Source organism: Coturnix japonica, unplaced genomic scaffold (genome assembly GCF_054131305.1).
Source record: "Coturnix japonica strain WE unplaced genomic scaffold, WE-NBRP24 Scf049, whole genome shotgun sequence".
Classification (NCBI taxonomy): Eukaryota; Metazoa; Chordata; class Aves; order Galliformes; family Phasianidae; genus Coturnix; species Coturnix japonica.
The window spans coordinates 1,735,246-1,752,663 of NW_028188952.1; the positions used below are offsets into that span (position 1 = coordinate 1,735,246).

A 17,418-nucleotide genomic window follows, 5' to 3' on the forward strand; every position below is an offset into this window, starting at 1 on the left:
ACATATTTGTCCCTCGCTGTGTTTTAGCAAATCAGGGCAGCACACAGACACCACCTGCACGGCTGCGGGAATCAGAGCACAGACACGGCTTTGTTGATTGCATCAGGCAGAAGCACAGTTTTATTAGAGAAGTTTTTTCACCAGCGGGTACGTTAGTGATCATAGTACTGGGGACCTCCCGCGGCTGACACGGTGGTTGGGCAGGTGCAGCAATACAGACTGGAAAAAGCAAATAGCAAAATGAAGCGGAATGTGGCCCAACACTCTGCTTATCCCTCTGGCACATCGCGTAGCATTGCTGAGTAACACAAAGGAGCAGTTCCTTGCTCTTTGCAGAGGCATGCAGTAATATTCCCTCTCTCTATCCATGGCTCTGCTTCAGGGATCTCTCGTTGGGTATTCTCATTTCTCTCTTTAATCACAAATCCTTCTGCAAGGCACTGGAGAGATCAAAGGAAAACATGACTTTGTTTAGAGCAAAACCCGATTCTTTCCCATGCTGTCAGTCTGTACACACCATCAGCTCAGGAGCCAGCTCAGCAGGAGCCCAGCAGAGCTCTGCACCCTCACCTTGTATCTCCGCTGCTGCACAGGATGGCATCTGCGCAGACGAAGTGTACGTGTGGCTCGTTCGGATGATTCCTCCTCCTCCTATTCCTCCTGTTCGTGCAACTCCTCCTCCCAGCCCCGACAACTGACCAATTCCTCCTTGCTGACTGAGTGGAAAGGAAAAGAACATTTTAATGAAGGGAATGGCAGATCGATTAGAGCTGCAGTTTGTGCATTGACCCTTTGCTTTCGGTCTGTTTTTGTCTTTGGCACAAACTTGGCTGAATAGTGCAGTGAGCTCTTATGGCAATGCTTGGGTACTTTGTAATACACAGAACAAAGGCATTTCAGTGTCTGATGTGTCTCGGGTGCACTCACATTAGGTCCTGCTGCCCGCCCTCCAGCAGGCAGCGGTAGGTGTGGATCTCCTGCTCCAGGCGGCACTTGACATCCAGCAGGATCTTGTACTCCTGGTTCTGGCACTCCATCTCCGCCCGCAGGTCTGCCAGCTGCTGCTCCACACACGTGATCTGGGTCTGCAGCTCACCGAGGTGGTTGTTGTAGCGGCATTCTGTCTCAGCCAGAGAGGACTCCAGGTTGTCCCTCTGCAGGGTGACAGGTGGCACAACAGAAATATGGGCATGAGGAAGCTGCACTTAACTGCAGGTTCTCACTCTGAAGCAGAGCTGCAGCAGTGAGCTTTGCACCCACCTGGCTGAGCTGAGCCTGCAGGTCGATCTCCAGGGCCTGCAGCTGCCGCCTCAGCTCGGTGACCTGGTTGTTGCACGTCTCCACCTCCTGACCGCTCGTGATCACCTCCCGATTCACCTCCTCAATCTGCAGAGCACCAAGAGAGAGCACAGTTCTTAAGGGAGTGTTTCAATGTAAGTCAGGCTAAGGATTGAGCACAGGGCAGCTGAGGTAGCAAAAAGCCTGAAATGAGAACGCTTTGGGTGAACTCACTCAACCCAATGGGGTAACCCCTGCCTGTAACCCCTCTAATAGGGCCACTGTCCAGTTCTTCCCACCTCTCATCCACTGTGGAAAGAGCTCCTGCCTTGAGCCCCACCGGGCTGCAGCAGTTCCTGTCACCCAGGAGGGGCACACAGAGGTGGCATCCCCTGTGGCACGTGGGCAGTGCCAAATACTGTTACAGATGTGTGGTTTTAACCTAAGGTAAACCAGTGTGGAACCATAGCCTGGAGAAGTCAGAGCTGCATAAATGCGCTCACCTTGCACTCATACCAATCCTCCACTTCTTTGCGATTGCGTTCAATCAGCGTCTCATACTGGCACCTCATCTCCTCCAGGATCTTCCTGAGGTCAGGGCCAGGACAGGCATTGACCTCCACACTCACATCTCCAGTCGACTGTTTCCTCAGACAGTTCATTTCCTGGAGAAAACCACACCATGTTTTCAGAAACAAGGAAAACAAAGGGGAGAGCAGGGAGGAGCCCGGCCGGGGGCACTGCCAGCTCCCAGCTCCCTGTGCCACCTCCATCCAGCAGCGTGGCAGAGGAAGCGAAGCCCTTTGCAGCATCAGCCGTGTACAAATAAGGGGAGGGAGAGCACAGATCCTGAGTGAAGGGAGGCTTTGTGTGGGGCCTCCCATCCTACCTCCTCGTGGTTCTTCTTCAGGCAGCAGAGCTCCTCCCGCAGCGACTCCAGCTGTGCCTCCAGGTCGGACCTGCAGAGCGTCAGCTGGTCCAGGACCTGGCGCAGCCCGTTGATGTCGGCCTCCACGCTCTGGCGAAGGGCCAGCTCTGTCTCATACCTGAGAGAGAAAGAAAAGCAAGAGAGATCAGTCAGCATCTGACCCCATCATCAGCTCTTTTCTGCACTACCACATCTGCCCATCTTAAAGCCATTTCCTAACCAACCTCCTGGGATGCTGAGGGAAGTGGTCTGAGGTTCCCCTTCCCAGGTCTGCCCTGCACAATCCCATCTGCACACAGAGCTGTGTTGTTGCCCCAGACCCAAAGGCAACTTCTGCACAGCCTGCAGCCCACCCAGCCCGCAGCCCTGAGCCACATCCCAGCACCTGCTGCTGCACCAGGGGCACTCACTTCACTCGGAAGTCATCGGCTGTCATCCGGCTGTTGTCGATGTTCAGAATGATCTTGTTGTTGTCTATGGTTGCACAGACAATCTGGAAAAGAAGAGAGTTCAGTGGTCACTCATGAAGCCTCTTCCCCATCCCACCGGGCACCCGGTGCAGCAGAACAAAGCCCAGGCTCTGTGTGCTGTTGGCTGAGCACAGCAGGCGCAGTGTGAACATTCAGCACAGCACTGGGGAGGCATTAAAGGGCTGAAACACAGAGTTCAGGTGCAGACAGGGAGGTGTTATTGGTGCTGCCCAGCGCCTGCTGCGATCCTCCCAACCTTTTAAGTCTAAATCTTACTTTCATGGATAAGAGATATAAAGCCTTTGTTTTAAGACTTAATTACAGGTCTGTCTCATTCTGTCCGTTTGTTTCCTGGATTCCTTTCACTTTCTTCTCTGTGTGTTGGCATCGTAGAAGTTTTGCCAAATAGATGCTTTGCAAAAAACATTTTAATTTTAACTTGTGTTCTGGCAACGCTCTCTTTGTTCTCACTTCTAATTAAGTGTCCAATGCTTCCCAGTTCTGTATGAAGGAGTAAATGTGTAAGTAAAGGAAAGAGTTTTTAACTAGAATTCTGTGAGATGAGTGACAGAATAAGCTCACACGACTTGTTATTTGTGTCTCATTTAGTCGTTCTCTTGGCAATCATCCACTCAAACACCTTGGCACAGATCTAACTCAGACTGCTGAGCCAATCCAAATGTGTTCCGTGCACATAATGCTTTCCCTTTCAATTATATCTGATGAATAAAAGCAATGGAAACAATCCAAACTCTCAAGACTTTTACGTTTGAGCTTTAGGGCTCTCTGCAGACAGTTGTCTTAATGTCTGTTTATGAGGAGCGTTTTACAGCAGTGAAATGTTACCCTCAATAGCTGCATTAAGCTGTGAAGCAACAGCGTGGGAGAAGTTTACAAGCGAGGAAGCAGCTGAGAAGTGATGTTACCTGGTTCTGAAGATCTTCTATTTCTTTATAATAGCAGCTGTAGTCCCGTGGCTCACAAAAGGGGCCCTGCTTGGCGTACCACTCCCTGATTCTGCACTCCAGGTCAGCATTTTCTTGTTCCAGGCACCTCACCTTGTCCAGGTAAGAAGCCAGGCGGTCGTTAAGGTTCTGCATGGTGACCTTTTCGTCACCAGAAAGAAGAATGCCATCACCAGCAAAACCCCCTCCACCAAGACCGATACCAATGCCACCTCCAATGCCACCGCCAAAGCGGGCACTGCCACCGCTGAATCCAATGCCTGAGCATCCTCCGAGGACAGTGGCTCCTAAGCCACCTCCATAGCTCCCACCGACCAGGCTGCCGCTGCTCAGTCCTCCTCCGTAATTCACACCGCCGCAGTAGCTTCTCCCAGAGAAGCCTCGGCTACCACCTATCCCACAAGTTGTGTATCTTCCAGAGGAGACCGAGGACATCCGCGCTCCTCCACCACCACCACCACCACCAATAACACAGCTGCCACCGCTGGTCCTGCCCCTGAGAGAGCCAGTTGTCTGCTTAATACTACAACTCATTGTGAGGACAGCTGCAAATCCAACCCAAAGCCCAAAGCAAGATGCACAGCGTGATACGGAGTCAGACTGCAGGTCGGTCGTTGCCGCAGATCCCTATTTATACCTTCCAAGCGGGTGCCACCTCCGGGGTGTTTCTTCTTCCCACGGGGCTGGCTAGTCTCGCTGTTTATGCCAGGAATAAATAACCCATAGGCAGTTTCCCTCTAGAAATCCCAGTTCACAAGGAAGATACTTTACATGTCAGCAGCTTATTCCAAAAAGTAAAATAATGTTTTATGAGTCATCAGCTTTTTGTATGATGCAAACCTTACAAGAAGTCAAGAAAGTTGCCCTAGATTATGTACAAAGCAGCAGGATTGGTATTTATAACATCAAAGCCCCTTTTATCTTCTATTAATTTGTATTTATTTTATTCTTAGTCCAGCAAACATTTTTCTATCATGTGCTGCAGCAGACTGCAAGGAATGAAAGTGGGCAGTTAATATGAATTTACACTTCTGAAAAGCACGAACAATGGTGACCATAGGAGCAAACAGAGCCGTGCTGTGGTGGTGCTGATGCCTGCCAGCTCAATTACAGGCAGAGGGCTCAGGTACCTCTACTGCGACATTTCCTGCCTCACCTCACCTACAGCCCAGGAACTCAACTTGCTCATAGTCTGAGAAGTGCTGGAAGTTCCTGCCTGCCCCTTGATCCAAGTGTCACACAGGACTGAGTTACCTCCCTGAAGTTATCGTTTGTTGCTGTAATTGCTCAGTTTGTGCCATCCATAGATAAAGAAGGAACTCACAGGAAAGGGGTGATGGACGATTCATGGGGTTCCCTGTCCCAACTGCGATGAGATCCAGCAGGTCACTGCCATCTCCAACAGCCAAGATTGTATCGAGCAAGGAAAGCTTTCCACATTTGCTGCCTGTGTTTGTCAGAGCAGTAAGGCATTGGCACAGCCCAACCATCACTGCTGGGACAGAATCTCCCAGGCTGGGCAGGAGATCCGGGCAGCGCAGGGCAACCTGGCTCAGCAGCACAGGTTGCTTTGTCCAGCAGACTGTGGTAATGAGAGGATATTCTGCTCTTCGAAGGACAGAGGCTTCTCTTCCCTGCAGCGTGGAATTTCTATCCGCTCTTACTCACAGGCAGCCTTCCATTCAAGGATGTCCCTGTGCACAGTTATGGAACCCGCTGGGATAAATCCTCCCTGACACCCCACGGGCAGCCCCGAGAGCAGCCGTCACTTGGGGACGAGGACAGGGGACACCCACACCAATGTGCTCCCCCTCCTCTGCTGGTGGCACTGCAGTGACGCCCAGCAAGGATGTGTAGATGTGATCGTCTTCTCATGAGCATACATTAGGATTCTGCTCTCCATTGAGCTCGTTTATTTCTTTGTTTAGATCAAAAATGATAAAAGACACCTACCTAAGGCTGGCAGCATCCTAGAATATTCATTATTCAAAGGGTGCAGAGAAAGAACTTGCTCAGGGACAGTGCTGGAGTCCCTCAGAGCTCAGACTGCCAACTGCAGCGCCTGAAATACGAGTCCATCCTCCCCCTGGAAGCACATCTCCCTGCTCCCCACACAGCCCAGACTCATTGGAGTGAAAATCACGAGCAAAAAGGAGGATAGGGAGTAAATGTGGCTTTCATCAGACATTTTGAGGAATATAATGAAGACGGGGTGTGGCGACGAGAACCAGCAGAAATTACCATCGTGTCTGGGTTGCTGGGAGCTTTGCTTCTGCTGTGTTGGTTTTCAGAAGTTGCCCAACAGCAGCAGCCCACAGGGAGCAGCGCTCTGAGCTCGGGTCGCCTTTTTTCCCTGTCCAGGTCTCAGTTTTAGCAGGTACATTGCAGGCGTGGGGCATTACAGGTGGGATGGGAGCATCTGCCCGTGTCCTCAGCCATCAATGGCAGAAGGAGCAGGTCTCACTCCACAGAGCAAACTGGCTGGTGGCACTGATGGGCTGTTTACACATGTCCTGGCTCAGGGGCCCACGAGCTTCAGAGTCACATTTACCAGCCAAGATTGGACCCATCCTCCCAGTCTCCCACTGGACTCGTACTGGGGTGTAGTTACACTGACATGGTGGTGCCACGTTCCCAAGCTGTGTTATGGGCAGAGGGGCCATGGTGGTCCCAGCACACAACTGTGCACGCCGTGCCACGTTCTGCTCACTTTGCTTATCAAACTGATAGTGTTCTTCATGTCAGCTACAAGGAGGGTGCGTCCAATTTGACAGAACTTTGCTTTCATAAGCATTGCTTCAGTGATGTTTGTGCAACCTCACTGGAATACGATGCTATCTTGTCACTTGTAATTAGCAGTAATGATTTGCATAATAGCCACTGGGCATCACTTATTAAAACCTGCTTTGAAGTGATACTAAGCTGGCTCCAGACCTCGCACTCCCAGCTCTCAGATGCAGACTGTGATGTTGTGGGGCTGTGAGTCAGAGCTGCATCCCCCGCGCTGAGCGGCGATGCTGGGGGGCAGCTGGAAGCCCAGACCCTGCAGGCAGCCCAAGTGTGGGCCAGCCATGGCCCTGAGAACTCTGTGTGCCTGTATTTGATACTTGCACTAAAGCATCACTACTTGCAGTGCGTCTCCAGGATGTGGGTCATGCAGGCAGTGTAAATGGAGTATTCGGTGCAGCGGGCCAAGAAATCTCCTGCTTGATTACAGTAGTATGTTACTGATGTACATAACTCCTTACAAATGTTACACAACACAATAAACTCAAGTACAAGTTCCACGGATGGTGACAGGGCTGTGGGTGAGGCTCCCCTGTCTGCATGCCTCATGAACAGACTTTTATGGGGAAATTAGAGCTTGTAGCATGCAGCAACTCACAGCCCACGACTCCAACACCTGCAATCAGTGTCAGCGCGTGTGCAGTGCAGCCCTTCACTCCCAGCTCTCACACTTTGCAGGTCTGATTGTTTGATTTCTGCTCACTCTCTGAACCACCACCACTTCTTTTCCCGTCTGTTTACTGCATCTGACTTTCAAAACCCCCCTCTCCCACCTATTAATTTGTCTCTCCCTTTTATCTGCCTGCACGCTGCCGGCTGGTTCTTCCTGCTCTCTTTTTCTTTTTGGATGCTTTCAGGGTTCCTTATTTAGCATTTTCTCTTGGAATCGCTTCCCCTGGCAGGAGGCCGTGTCAGGTCCAGCACAGCTTTGCTTTCAAATTACTCCTTCAGTATTATTTGGGAAAACTTGTTCTTCTTGATTTTATCCTGTTGCTACACATTCTCAGTACCTCAAAGGCGCTGCAAATTGTGTTATATTAGCTTATATTGGCACACGCCCACTTTAATGAAAACTCGACTTTCGCTTGGAAGTCCCTTCCAAATGAAGGCTGCCCGTCGGCCGCCCCACATCGCTCCTCCTCGTCGCCTCCTGCGCTCCCAGCAGAAATCCCTTCAGAGCACAACGATCTGCCCAACCTGTTCTTAAATACTCATATAATTCATTTGTTGTAGAAATTGTTTCTCAGGTTCGGGGCTGTATCAGTGTTGGCTCAGTTTTATTAGGAACAAGCGTGTGGATCCCGGCACATCCCAGGTGGGGGCAGCAGGCAGAGCGGTGCCGGGGTCCCCCCTGCATGGTCCCATTGGGTGCCTCCCATCCCACTGGTGCTGCACATGGAGCTGAGCGCTGCCCATCACTTTGCTTTGCTTTTCCTGGGGATTTGTTCTTTGGGAGCCCTCCAAGGGACATCTCCCATCTGCAGCATCCTGCCCAGGGCTCAGCATGGCTTTGTCTGGAGTTTCCTTGTTGCACCCCCATGCTTCTCACATCCCCACTTCCTCTTGTGCCGCATTTCTCCTCCCTCTTCCCCCCAGTTTGCTGAATCTTACATCTCTGCTGAATGGCTCAGCTCTGGCCTTGGCTTCCCCTGCAGCTCCTCAGCCCCACCTGGGAGAACACCCTGACGGTGGGACCGTAAAGTCATTCATGTTGGAAAAGACCTCTGATGCCACAAAATCTAACTAGGAACCCATCCCCACCATACCCAGCCACGTCCCCAAGTGCCACATCTGCAAGTCTCCGGAGCACCTCCAGGAACAGTAACTCCATCACTTGTAACAGCGCTGTTCACACTCCGCAGCAGCTGAGCTTTGGGAGTGAGAGCTGACGCTTTGTGTAGCTCATGTGGGACTGGAGAGCCCTCTTTGGGACACCTCATTAAAACACCTCCAGTTGTGGGCGCTGGGGGCTCAGACAGCTCTGTGCACAGCGCCTCTGTGTTGCAAAATCTCAGTCCGTGGAAGGCAGGGAAGAGCCAGCTGCTTTGCATGCAAATTAAATTTCCCCAAACCGTAATTAAAACTGTCGTGTGAAGCTGAAAGCATTCAGATAATTTATTGTTTCAGGGAATTTAGCTGCCCGGCCCTAATCCTGTCTATCAGTGCAGAGCCAGCAGGACTCAGCTAAATGACAGCTGTCACAAAGCACCTTCCCCAGCTCAGCAGGAGCCACCCGCAGTGCAGTGCAGGGCAGGGCAGGGTGGGAGCAATGGACTGAGCCCCTGCACAGGGCAGAGAAGGGGCTCACAGTCGGACATTGGTCAGTGCTCAGCTCCTCATGGTTGGCTTCCCGGCCCTGGCTGGAAGCAGGACACTGCTGGTTCTTTGCCGCTATGTTCTTTCACCACTCAAATCTCAGGTTTTCGTATCCCTGTAAGTGACAGCCGGGGATGTCACTGTGCCCGGCCCTGCCTGCAGCCTGCATACATGATGTCCTGCTGCCCACCCTCCAGCAGGCAGCGGTAGGTGTGGATCTCCTGCTCCAGGCGGCACTTGATGTCCAGCAGGCTCTTGTACTCCTGGTTCTGGCACTCCATCTCTGCCCGGATCTCCGCCAGCCGCTGCTCCACGCAGGAGATCTGGGCCTGCAGCTCAGCGAGGTATTTGTTGTAGCGGCATTCTGTCTCAGCTAGAGAGGACTCCAGGTTTTCTTTCTGAGAATGGAAGCAGCAAAAAGGTGGATGGGTTACACAGCTGTCACAGGCAGTATGGACTTCTTGTCAGAGGGATCCCACTGCAGAGCTGTCCCATTGTACCCATCCGTGCGGTTCTGGTCGTGCAGCTCTCTGCAGGGAGCTGGGGGCTGAGACGGAGCCGTGTGTCACTCACCATGGTCAGCTGGGCTTGCACGTTGATCTCCAGGCCCTGCAGCTGCCGTCTCAGCTCCGTGACCTGCTTGTTGCTCGACTCTATGTCCTGGCTGCTGGTGATGACCTCCAGGTTCACCTCTTCCACCTGAGGTCAGAAGGAACACTGTGTGCCCTGCCCTCCCCACAACACAGCCCCACACGTCTGCTCCTGCTGCAGCCCCCAGGTGTTCCCAGCCCAGGCCCCATATGCCCCATGACCCCGCAGCACTGCAGCTCCTCAGCCACCAGCAGAAGAGCGCAGCAATGGGGCCGTGGAACCAATCTGAGTTTCTCCTTGGTGGAACTGCTGGCATCCAGACACCGACACGAAGTGGAGCAGCGCTCATCTCTCACTTCTCCCTCTCCCTCACAGGCAGAGGGCAGAGCCGCACACCGCACTGTACCTTGGAGGCGAACCACTGCTCCGTCTCCTTGCGGTTGCGCTCCATCAGTGTCTCATACTGACAGCGCAGCTCCTCCAGGATCTTCCTCAGGTCTGGGCCGGGACAGGCATTGACTTCCACATTCACATCTCCAGTCGCCTGCTTCCTCAGGCAGCTCATTTCCTGCAGACAGCACACACCAGGACGGTCATATTCCCACCTGGGGGAAGTTTCCTTCTTCCCACAGTTTCTTTAGGGTGAGGGGTATCTGACCTCTTCATGGTTGGCCCGGAGGCAGCACATCTCCTCGGTCACAGCCTCGCACTGCAGCTGCAGGTCAGCCTTGCAGCTGGCCAGCTGGTCCAGCACAGGGCGCAGGTTGCAGATGTCTGCGTCCACATTCTGCCGCAGGCTGCACTCGGTCTCGTACCTTAGGCACAGGAACAGGAACTCAACATGCCAGCAAAGCACTGCAAGTGCTTGAGCTGAGTGTGAAATTAGGACCAAGTTCTCTTGCTTCAGGTATGTGATGCTGCGGACATTGCCTTGCACAGAGAACTGTGCTTTAATACAGCAGCAGAGTGGGCAAGTTTCAGCCCCACACCACCTCAATGCCCACCCCTTCCCTCCCTGAGCCCCCCAGCCCAGCACAGGGCTCACTTGGCTCGGAAGTCATCGGCTGTCATCCGACTGTTATCAATGTTCAGAAGGATCTTGTTGGTCTCCATGGCTGCACACAGGATCTGGAAAGGAAGCACAGGGAGAGGTTTGGGCTGGCAGGTTCTGCCAGCTGCAGGAGGCCTGGAGGAATCGTCCACCCGGGGCACTGCAACATGGTTATTTTATAATGGTTTCATGTTTGGGGGTTATTAGTTAAATGGCATTACAGTGGGGAGCCTCCATGGCGGGCTACAGGAGCGTCAGCTGTCTGTGAGAACAACTGCTGCTGTCTGATCACTGCATGTCAGCTGCCACCTCCTGCACCTCCAGGCATTGGCCTTCCATGTGTGAAAGCGTGAGACACTTCTTGAGATGATTTACCTGGTTCTGAAGGTCTTCAATCTCCTTGTGGAAGCAGCTGTAGTCCCGCGGCTCACAGCTGGGGCCCACCTTGGCGTACCACTCCCGGATGCGGCACTCCAGCTCGGCATTCTCACTCTCCAGCAGCCGCACCTTGTCCAGGTAGGAGGCCAGGCGGTCATTGAGGTTCTGCATCGTCGCCTTCTCATTGTTGGCAAACAGGATCCCCTCACCGGCCCTGCCGAAACCTCCCATGCCACGTGCACACATGCCCCCTGTGCTGAACCCAAGGGTGGAACAGGCCCGCTGGGTCGCTCCGAAGCTGCCCCCGCTCATGCTGCCAGCACCCAGCTGCTGCCCGAGCAGCCCCTCGCCCAAACTGCCACCGGAGAACCCCCCGAGCTCAAAGGCAGCGTGTCGGCCTTGGGAGGCAGAGGAGCCCTGCGTGGTGCCCGCCCAGCTGCCCGCGCTGCCCTGTGTGCCGCAGCGCCGGGCACAACTCATGGTGCAGCCGCGCGAGCTGCGCGGGCGGTGCGGGAGCTGCTGCCGGCCTCCAGCCCCACTGCTCCCTATTTATACCGCCCTGTGGATGTTGCTGCTGGAGAAGAGCTGTTTGTTGTTCCTCCTCCCGACCTGGTAGTTCTGCGCCTGGAATATTTCCCCATGGGCGTTTGTCTCCGGCGATCCCACAACAGAAAGATGCTTTGGTTAATAGAAGCGTGTTTCAAAACTACATCAAAAATGTGACTTCCTGAATCATCAGGTCTGACTTGTGATGACAACCAAACAACAGTGACACAAACAGCGACGATACCTGAGAGTGCCTGGAGAATGAAACAGCAATTACCCGTGGGGGGTGAGTCCTGCTGGAGGGGATTGCTGTGGGCTGGTGCCGCCTGCCCTGCAGAGCCTGCTCAGCCCCCCAGGGTGAAGGCGCCCGTGGTGCAGCTGCCCCAGGGGATGGGGGGGAGCCCCTGGGCGGCAGCAGTGGGGGGAGGTCCTGCCATGGCCCCTGGCATCACACCATGGAAATGGAGTACACAGAAAATATGGAGCTTAAGTGGTGATGGCTTTGCTGCTCCTTTTCCTCCAGCATGCACCGTGACATACCCTTCCAGGGGAGAGACACCAGGGTTTGCATTCTGCTGCTTTAGCAGGTAGACAAAACATGCAAATGTTTATCCAAAGTGAAAAAGACAAGGATATTTCCTTTTCCTCCCAAGCACTGCATCTGGCTATGACTATTCACTGCCAGGAGAGGACAACCACAGCAGATGGTGCACTGCCTTTCTAAAACAGAAGCGTGGAGAATTTTGGGATCAGTCTGACCCCAGTCCTGGCAGCACCATGGAGCTCCTCCAAGCAGAGTCTGGGGGAAACGCATCAAAGAGACTACAAAAGAAAAAGGATATTCAATGTATTTTCAGTCTAGGGGTGCTGAATTGAGGAACAGGAGAGATAATTACAACGCTTTGTCATCCTGATTTTTCATTTTGTTAATATGAATGCAGCCAAGTGGTGCCTGTCACACTGCTGCTCTTCAGCATCGTCTCTGGCGTCCAGCTCACCCAGACCCGTCACACGAAGGACGCGCCTGGCGCAGGCTGCTCCAGGGCACTGTGCCATCCAGCTGGGTTCATTAGCCTTGGATTTATCCTGGCACTGCAAATCCAGAACACCTTACATGTGGTTGTGGGTTCTGTGTGTCCATTTTGAACTTCGGATGTAGCTGTAGCCAATGATGAATACTACAGCTTACGTGGAGAAGTATTTCAGCCGTGATTGTAGGGGATTTCAAGTAAAAGGCGCCGCCGTCACCCCCAAGCGCTGCTCTGCCCTGCAGAACAAGCAGACTCAAATGAGTGAGGAAAATGAGAAGGCAGGGCTGGATCTCCCTGCGGAGGAGCCCTCTGTAGTCTCAGAGTGCTTAGAGACAGTTTCACCTATGCAGAATCCTTGTGCTGCTGCTTACAGGTGCTCTCTTATCTAAATGCTGACTCAGCTGTCTCTGAAGCTGCCCAGGAGGAGCTGCTGCCCGAGCCCTGCGGTGTCTTTGCTGATGGAATATCTTGTGAAGACATTCCTGGTTTCCATTTATTGTTTCGTTGCCATTGTTTGCTGAGGACTTACATCTGAATTCCTCGCTGAATTCAGTCACTGCTTTTCCTGCTCTGGCATCCTGCAGGAAATGTGGAGCACGGTCTCTTGAGCAGCGTCCGTCTGTCTCTGTGTGGCAGTCTGTGCATGTATCACAGATATGAACTGTAGGTGGTATTTTCCTTCTGTGAGATGGCTGCAATATAGCACAGCAGTTGTGTATGCTGAGCACGGGCTTTCATCTTTGTGATCACAGGGTTTGCAGAGCCTTATGCTGAGTTTAAGCCTTTTTTACTCAAGCATATATACATGGATGAATCAGAACCATGACTGGTGCACTCCTCCCAAGGGAACCAGATGGATTCTCTACTGACCTGGGCTCCAGCAGCCCCCAGCAGCTCCAGGTGCTCAGGCTGGGCCTTCCTGTGGTTGGGGGGGGTCTGGCACTGGGGGCTGGTGGCACAGATGGGCTGTGCCAGGGTGGGCAGCAGGGCTGTTCCTGGCCACTCCTGTGGCCTACACCTACATTTAATCTGCAGCGGCTGTATTAAATGCAGCCCTCGGCAACATTAAAATACCTGTGTGAAGTCTTGGTGCCTGACAGTGTGATTTTAAGGCAGTCAAATGAGGCAGGAGGAATGTTTGGATGAGGTTTGCCAGCTGATGCTGCGCTCGTGTCTGTGAGCAGCACACGTGGCAGTCACGGTCCTGCTGAGCTCTTTGGGGTTCCGCCTGCAGGAGGGAGCAGCTCCTCCTGATACTGAGCATCAGAGAGCACAGCTTTGTGTTTGCTGGCTTCATTTGGCACTTTGTCCAAAAACATCATTGCCTTTTTCTCACATCAACATGACCAGGTCACATCTCAGTTCCCGCGCCCATCAGCACTGAGTAACACACAACAAGCAGCCCGGACTCCGGCTGCTCCAGGCACGCACCTCCCCTCCCACACTCCCAGCTGTGGATTTCTGGAACTTCCCTGCCATGAGCGTCCAACCCCTTGGCTACGAGAGCTCGAGTGTCAGTGACAGACAAGTCTGCAGTTGCATGAATGAAAAACAAAGCTTTATTAAATGTGTACAAAGTGCACAATGGCAGCTGCATGTGGTTAGGGTCCGTCAGGGGAGAAGCTGAGTGGCAAAGCCGGCTGTGTGCCACACAGCTCTGTTGGGCAGAGCCTGGGGCTGCTATGGGTCCCATTAGCGCGTGGTGTGTGCCACCTGCTCACGGGATGAGACCACCTTCCCGTCCTGCACCTCCTCCACGATGGTGCGCACCTGGCGCGAGGACGTAATCGCTGCAGGGAGAGGCAGAGAGGGAGGGGAGGGAGAGAAATTCCTTAAGAATCTGTCCAGTGCCACATGGGCAGGAGGAGGATGTGGGAAAATCTATGGGGTATCAGAACATGCAGCTCCTGTGCTATCCTGCCTCTGCCACTGCCTGGACCAGCAGCACACTGGGTGCTGCCTTTCCCTGCATCACTTTAGCAGCTGTTCTAAGAGAAGTCTCAAAGCTGAGTGCCATGGGCATGTGGAGCAAGATGCATTCTTACCATCTCTGCCCGAGTGTGAGGACATCGCAGAGGAGTACTGGGAAGAGATGCTGCAAGAGGAGGAGAAAACAAAAGGAAGTTAGAGAAATGTTCTTATTTTAACAGCACTGTATGCAGGAAGGAGAGGAGTGCAGAGAAATCATAGGAACTATGATAACATCTGCTGCTCTGGGTGTCCCTGGAGGCAGAGGAACCATTGCCCCTTGCAGCAGGGAGTGCAACCACTGAGCATCCCTCCACAGGCAGCAGACAGGGAAGGAGCCTTTGGGCATCTGCGACTGGTATGCAAAGAATCACAAAGCCTGAAGGCTGCAATCAGGATGAGGCCCCAAGCAGCACGTTATGGACCCCCCCCTCCCTTCTCCACCCCACAGCCCACGCAAACCACACGCACTGAGCATCCTCGCCCTCCAACAGCCGGCGGTACGTGGCGATCTCCTGCTCCAGGCGGCACTTGACGTCCAGCAGCACCCGGTACTCGTGGTTCTGGCGCTCCATGTCGCAGCGCAGCTCGGCCAGCTGCTCCTCCACGCTGGTGATCAGCGCCTGCAGCTGGGCCAGCTGGGTGCCGTAGCGCGCCTCGGTGTCGGCCAGGGTGCCCTCCAGTGCCGCTTTCTGCGTGTGGAGGAGAGGACGGGCTCAGGGGGATGGGGGCAGCGGGGAAGGGCCCCATCCCCACGCCGGCGGGCAGCGGCCCCACGTACCGTGCTGAGCTGGGACTGCAGGTCGATCTCCAGGCTCTGGATGGTGCGGCGCAGCTCCGTGATCTCTGTCTTGCCGCTCTGCAGCTGCTCCGTGTTGATGGCCACCTCACGGTTCAGCTCCTCCGTCTGCAAGAAGTCGAGCCACGCGTCACAGCCCGGTGTGGGCACAGCCCGGTGTGGGCACAGCCGTGGCCGCAGCCGTGGGCGTCCAGCTCACCTTGCTGAAGAACCACTGCTCAGCGTCCCTGCGGTTCTTCTCCGCCAGGCTCTCGTACTGCTCCCGCATCTCGGCCAGGATCTTGGTCAGGTCGATGCCGGGAGCCGCGTCCATCTCCACGCTGATCTCTCCTCCCACCTGCCCACGCAGCGCGTTCATTTCCTAGGGAAAAGGAAAGACAATGTCACAGCCCTAATTGCAGATGGCTCCTCACCCCATGCCTGACCCCCTCTACCCTGGATATACGTTACTGTCCCAGTGGGTGCTGGCACTGCACTCACCTCCTCGTGGTTCTTCTTCAGGTAGGCCAGCTCCTCCTTCAGGTTCTCAATCTGCATCTCCAGGTCGGCCCTGGACAGGGTCAGCTCATCCAGCACCCTGCGCAGCCCATTGATGTCAGCCTCCACGCTGAGGCGCAGGGCCTGCTCCGTCTCAAATCTGGAGACATGCAAACGGTCACATTTGGGTCCAGCTGATGGCAATTTTTTTGTGTTTCCTGCCCCACCTTGTTTATGTCTGCCAGCACCTCACATCAGGTGTGCATGCACAGCACTCCGCAGTGCAGGACTGTCAGGACACTGCTGTGCCCAGGAGGAGATGTGCTCTCCATGGCCACCAGCAGCCAGCAGGAGCTGTGGGGCAGCTCCAGGTGTATAGAGCACAGCCTGGAGCGTGCTGCCCTGTCCCTTCTTTCCCTTGAGAACTCTGCACTTACTTGGTTCTGAAGTCATCAGCTGCCAGCCTGGCATTGTCAATCTGCAGGACAATGTTCGCATTCTCCACAGTTGCGGCAAGAATCTGGGACAAAGAGAAGCAAAAAAGTGAGTGAAAAAGTCATTAGGTAAAGTTGCATGCTGCTGGTGGAGATCTTGATGGAGAGAACCAGAGCAGCACCCAGCTCCTGCCCCTTGGCCTGGCCTTGCACAAGGACTCTGCAGAGAGGCACAGAGTGTGATGCTGAGCTGCAGCCCTGCCTGGCAGCACTCAGTTGTGCAGGTTGCAGCGTGTCCATGTCACCGCAGGCACCGCAAAGAGCCCAACTGGGAGGAAAAGGAGCTGAGGAGGAGCAACGGCGCCCAAATGGCTGCCAAAATTACACCCGAGGTGAAATATTTGTTCCGGGATTTTGAGAAGGATCGGCCATTTAATGAGCAGTAATTTCTGTAGCCACAAGCTAATGAAATGCTCGCAGTGAGTTGTGATGCTCCAGGGGATATCCAGAAAGAATCCAGGTGCAAATCTGGAGGTCACTGTGTCCAGCCTGCAGCAGGGGGGGAGGCTCTACCCAAAGAACTTCTGAACCACCGACCCCCCATGTTTTTTCCTTGTGTCTGTGCTTTTACCTCCCACAGAATGAGCATCCCATGGGTCATTCCTTTCTTTGTTAAATTCTATCCACAGCCTTGCACCGTGCTATAAACTGCAGGACCTGGCTTTAGCATCACTGCATGTCATCTCCAGAGTTCTCAGTACCTATTTCCAGACAAGGCAGTTTTGTTTTCCCATATTGGACCAATCACCTTCCATATAATCTATTAAAAAGTGACTTTAATGAGAACTTTGATATCCACCGCACCCACCTTGCTGCGCAGCTCCTCGATGGTCCGGTAATAGGGGCTGTAGTCGCGCTCAGGGCCGGGCCCCTGCTTCTTGTACCACTCCCTGATCTTCACCTCCAGGTCGGTGTTGGCCTCCTCCAGGGCGCGCACCTTGTCCAGGTAGGCGGCCAGGCGGTCGTTGAGGTTCTGCATTGTTTCCTTCTCACCAGCCGGGAGGATGCCATCGCCGCCCCCAAAGCCACCCCCAAAGCCGACTCCAAAGCCGGCCCCATAGCCGCTCCCAAAGCCCCCACCGAGGCCCCCTCCAATGCTGCTGCAGTAGTTGCCCCCATAGCTGTTGCCGAGCCCCGAGACAATGCGGGAGGAGACGGAGTAGCTGCTGGAGCCCCCGTGGACGCTGGGGGCCCGGTAGCCGGCTGCCCGGCCACAGGACAGCCTGCTGGAGCCCCCCCCCAGGCCCCTGAGGGAGGTGGAGGAGGAGAACTGCCGGACAGTGGTGCTCATGGTGCAGGCAGAGGCTGGGCACAGCGGGCTGGCAGTGCAGGCAGCAGT

General features: G+C 54.2%; 3 protein-coding genes across 4 annotated transcripts; all 3 read right to left on the reverse strand.

The window, feature by feature from the left end:
* Positions 1–89: 89 nt before the first annotated feature.
* Positions 90–5,904, reverse strand: LOC146752258 (keratin, type I cytoskeletal 19-like). Its single transcript, XM_085532606.1, has 8 exons — positions 3,603–5,904; positions 2,617–2,699; positions 2,168–2,324; positions 1,782–1,943; positions 1,261–1,386; positions 928–1,154; positions 571–716; positions 90–440 (listed from the first exon to the last, which is right to left on the reverse strand). Exons 1-8 carry the CDS (start codon positions 4,173–4,175, stop codon positions 415–417), a joined length of 1,500 nt encoding a protein of 499 aa, XP_085388732.1. The 5' UTR covers positions 4,176–5,904; the 3' UTR covers positions 90–414.
* A 2,603-nt stretch (positions 5,905–8,507) lies between these two features.
* LOC107325272 (keratin, type I cytoskeletal 19-like) lies at positions 8,508–11,294 on the reverse strand. 2 transcript variants are annotated; one of them, XM_015885960.3, is made up of 6 exons: positions 10,762–11,293; positions 10,381–10,463; positions 9,994–10,150; positions 9,742–9,903; positions 9,318–9,443; positions 8,508–9,142 (listed from the first exon to the last, which is right to left on the reverse strand). In XM_015885960.3, the coding sequence occupies exons 1-6, from the start codon at positions 11,242–11,244 to the stop codon at positions 8,882–8,884; spliced, it is 1,272 nt and encodes a 423-aa protein (XP_015741446.2). In that variant the 5' UTR covers positions 11,245–11,293; the 3' UTR covers positions 8,508–8,881. The 2 variants fall into 2 exon arrangements, with proteins under 2 accessions (XP_015741446.2, XP_085388736.1); XM_085532610.1 differs by lacking the exon at positions 9,318–9,443 and having other exon boundaries at positions 8,748–9,142; positions 10,762–11,294.
* Positions 11,295–13,877: 2,583 nt separating this feature from the next.
* On the reverse strand, positions 13,878–17,418 carry LOC107325274 (keratin, type I cytoskeletal 14). The gene is made up of 8 exons (XM_085532608.1): positions 16,888–17,418; positions 16,023–16,105; positions 15,589–15,745; positions 15,308–15,469; positions 15,091–15,216; positions 14,781–15,001; positions 14,387–14,436; positions 13,878–14,131 (listed from the first exon to the last, which is right to left on the reverse strand). Exons 1-8 carry the CDS (start codon positions 17,368–17,370, stop codon positions 14,034–14,036), a joined length of 1,380 nt encoding a protein of 459 aa, XP_085388734.1. The 5' UTR covers positions 17,371–17,418; the 3' UTR covers positions 13,878–14,033.

What these genes read in the sequence shown, in the direction of transcription:
- LOC146752258 (XM_085532606.1), bottom strand. Translation starts at nt 4,175, where the DNA reads ATGAGTTGTAGTATTAAGCAGACAACTGGCTCTCTCAGGGGCAGGACC. An exon ending in GCCGATGACTTCCGAGTGAA is followed by an intron (nt 2,325 to 2,616) that starts GTGAGTGCCCCT and finishes TTTCTCTCTCAG; the next exon opens with GTATGAGACAGAGCTGGCCC. An exon ending in TGAAGAAGAACCACGAGGAG is followed by an intron (nt 1,944 to 2,167) that starts GTAGGATGGGAG and finishes GGTTTTCTCCAG; the next exon opens with GAAATGAACTGTCTGAGGAA.
- LOC107325272 (XM_015885960.3), bottom strand. Translation starts at nt 11,244, where the DNA reads ATGAGTTGTGCCCGGCGCTGCGGCACACAGGGCAGCGCGGGCAGCTGG. An exon ending in TCCGGGCCAACCATGAAGAG is followed by an intron (nt 9,904 to 9,993) that starts GTCAGATACCCC and finishes TGCTGTCTGCAG; the next exon opens with GAAATGAGCTGCCTGAGGAA. An exon ending in TGCAAGCCCAGCTGACCATG is followed by an intron (nt 9,143 to 9,317) that starts GTGAGTGACACA and finishes TTCCATTCTCAG; the next exon opens with AAAGAAAACCTGGAGTCCTC.
- LOC107325274 (XM_085532608.1), bottom strand. Translation starts at nt 17,370, where the DNA reads ATGAGCACCACTGTCCGGCAGTTCTCCTCCTCCACCTCCCTCAGGGGC. An exon ending in TGAAGAAGAACCACGAGGAG is followed by an intron (nt 15,470 to 15,588) that starts GTGAGTGCAGTG and finishes CCTTTTCCCTAG; the next exon opens with GAAATGAACGCGCTGCGTGG. An exon ending in CTCACACTCGGGCAGAGATG is followed by an intron (nt 14,132 to 14,386) that starts GTAAGAATGCAT and finishes CTCTCCCTGCAG; the next exon opens with CGATTACGTCCTCGCGCCAG.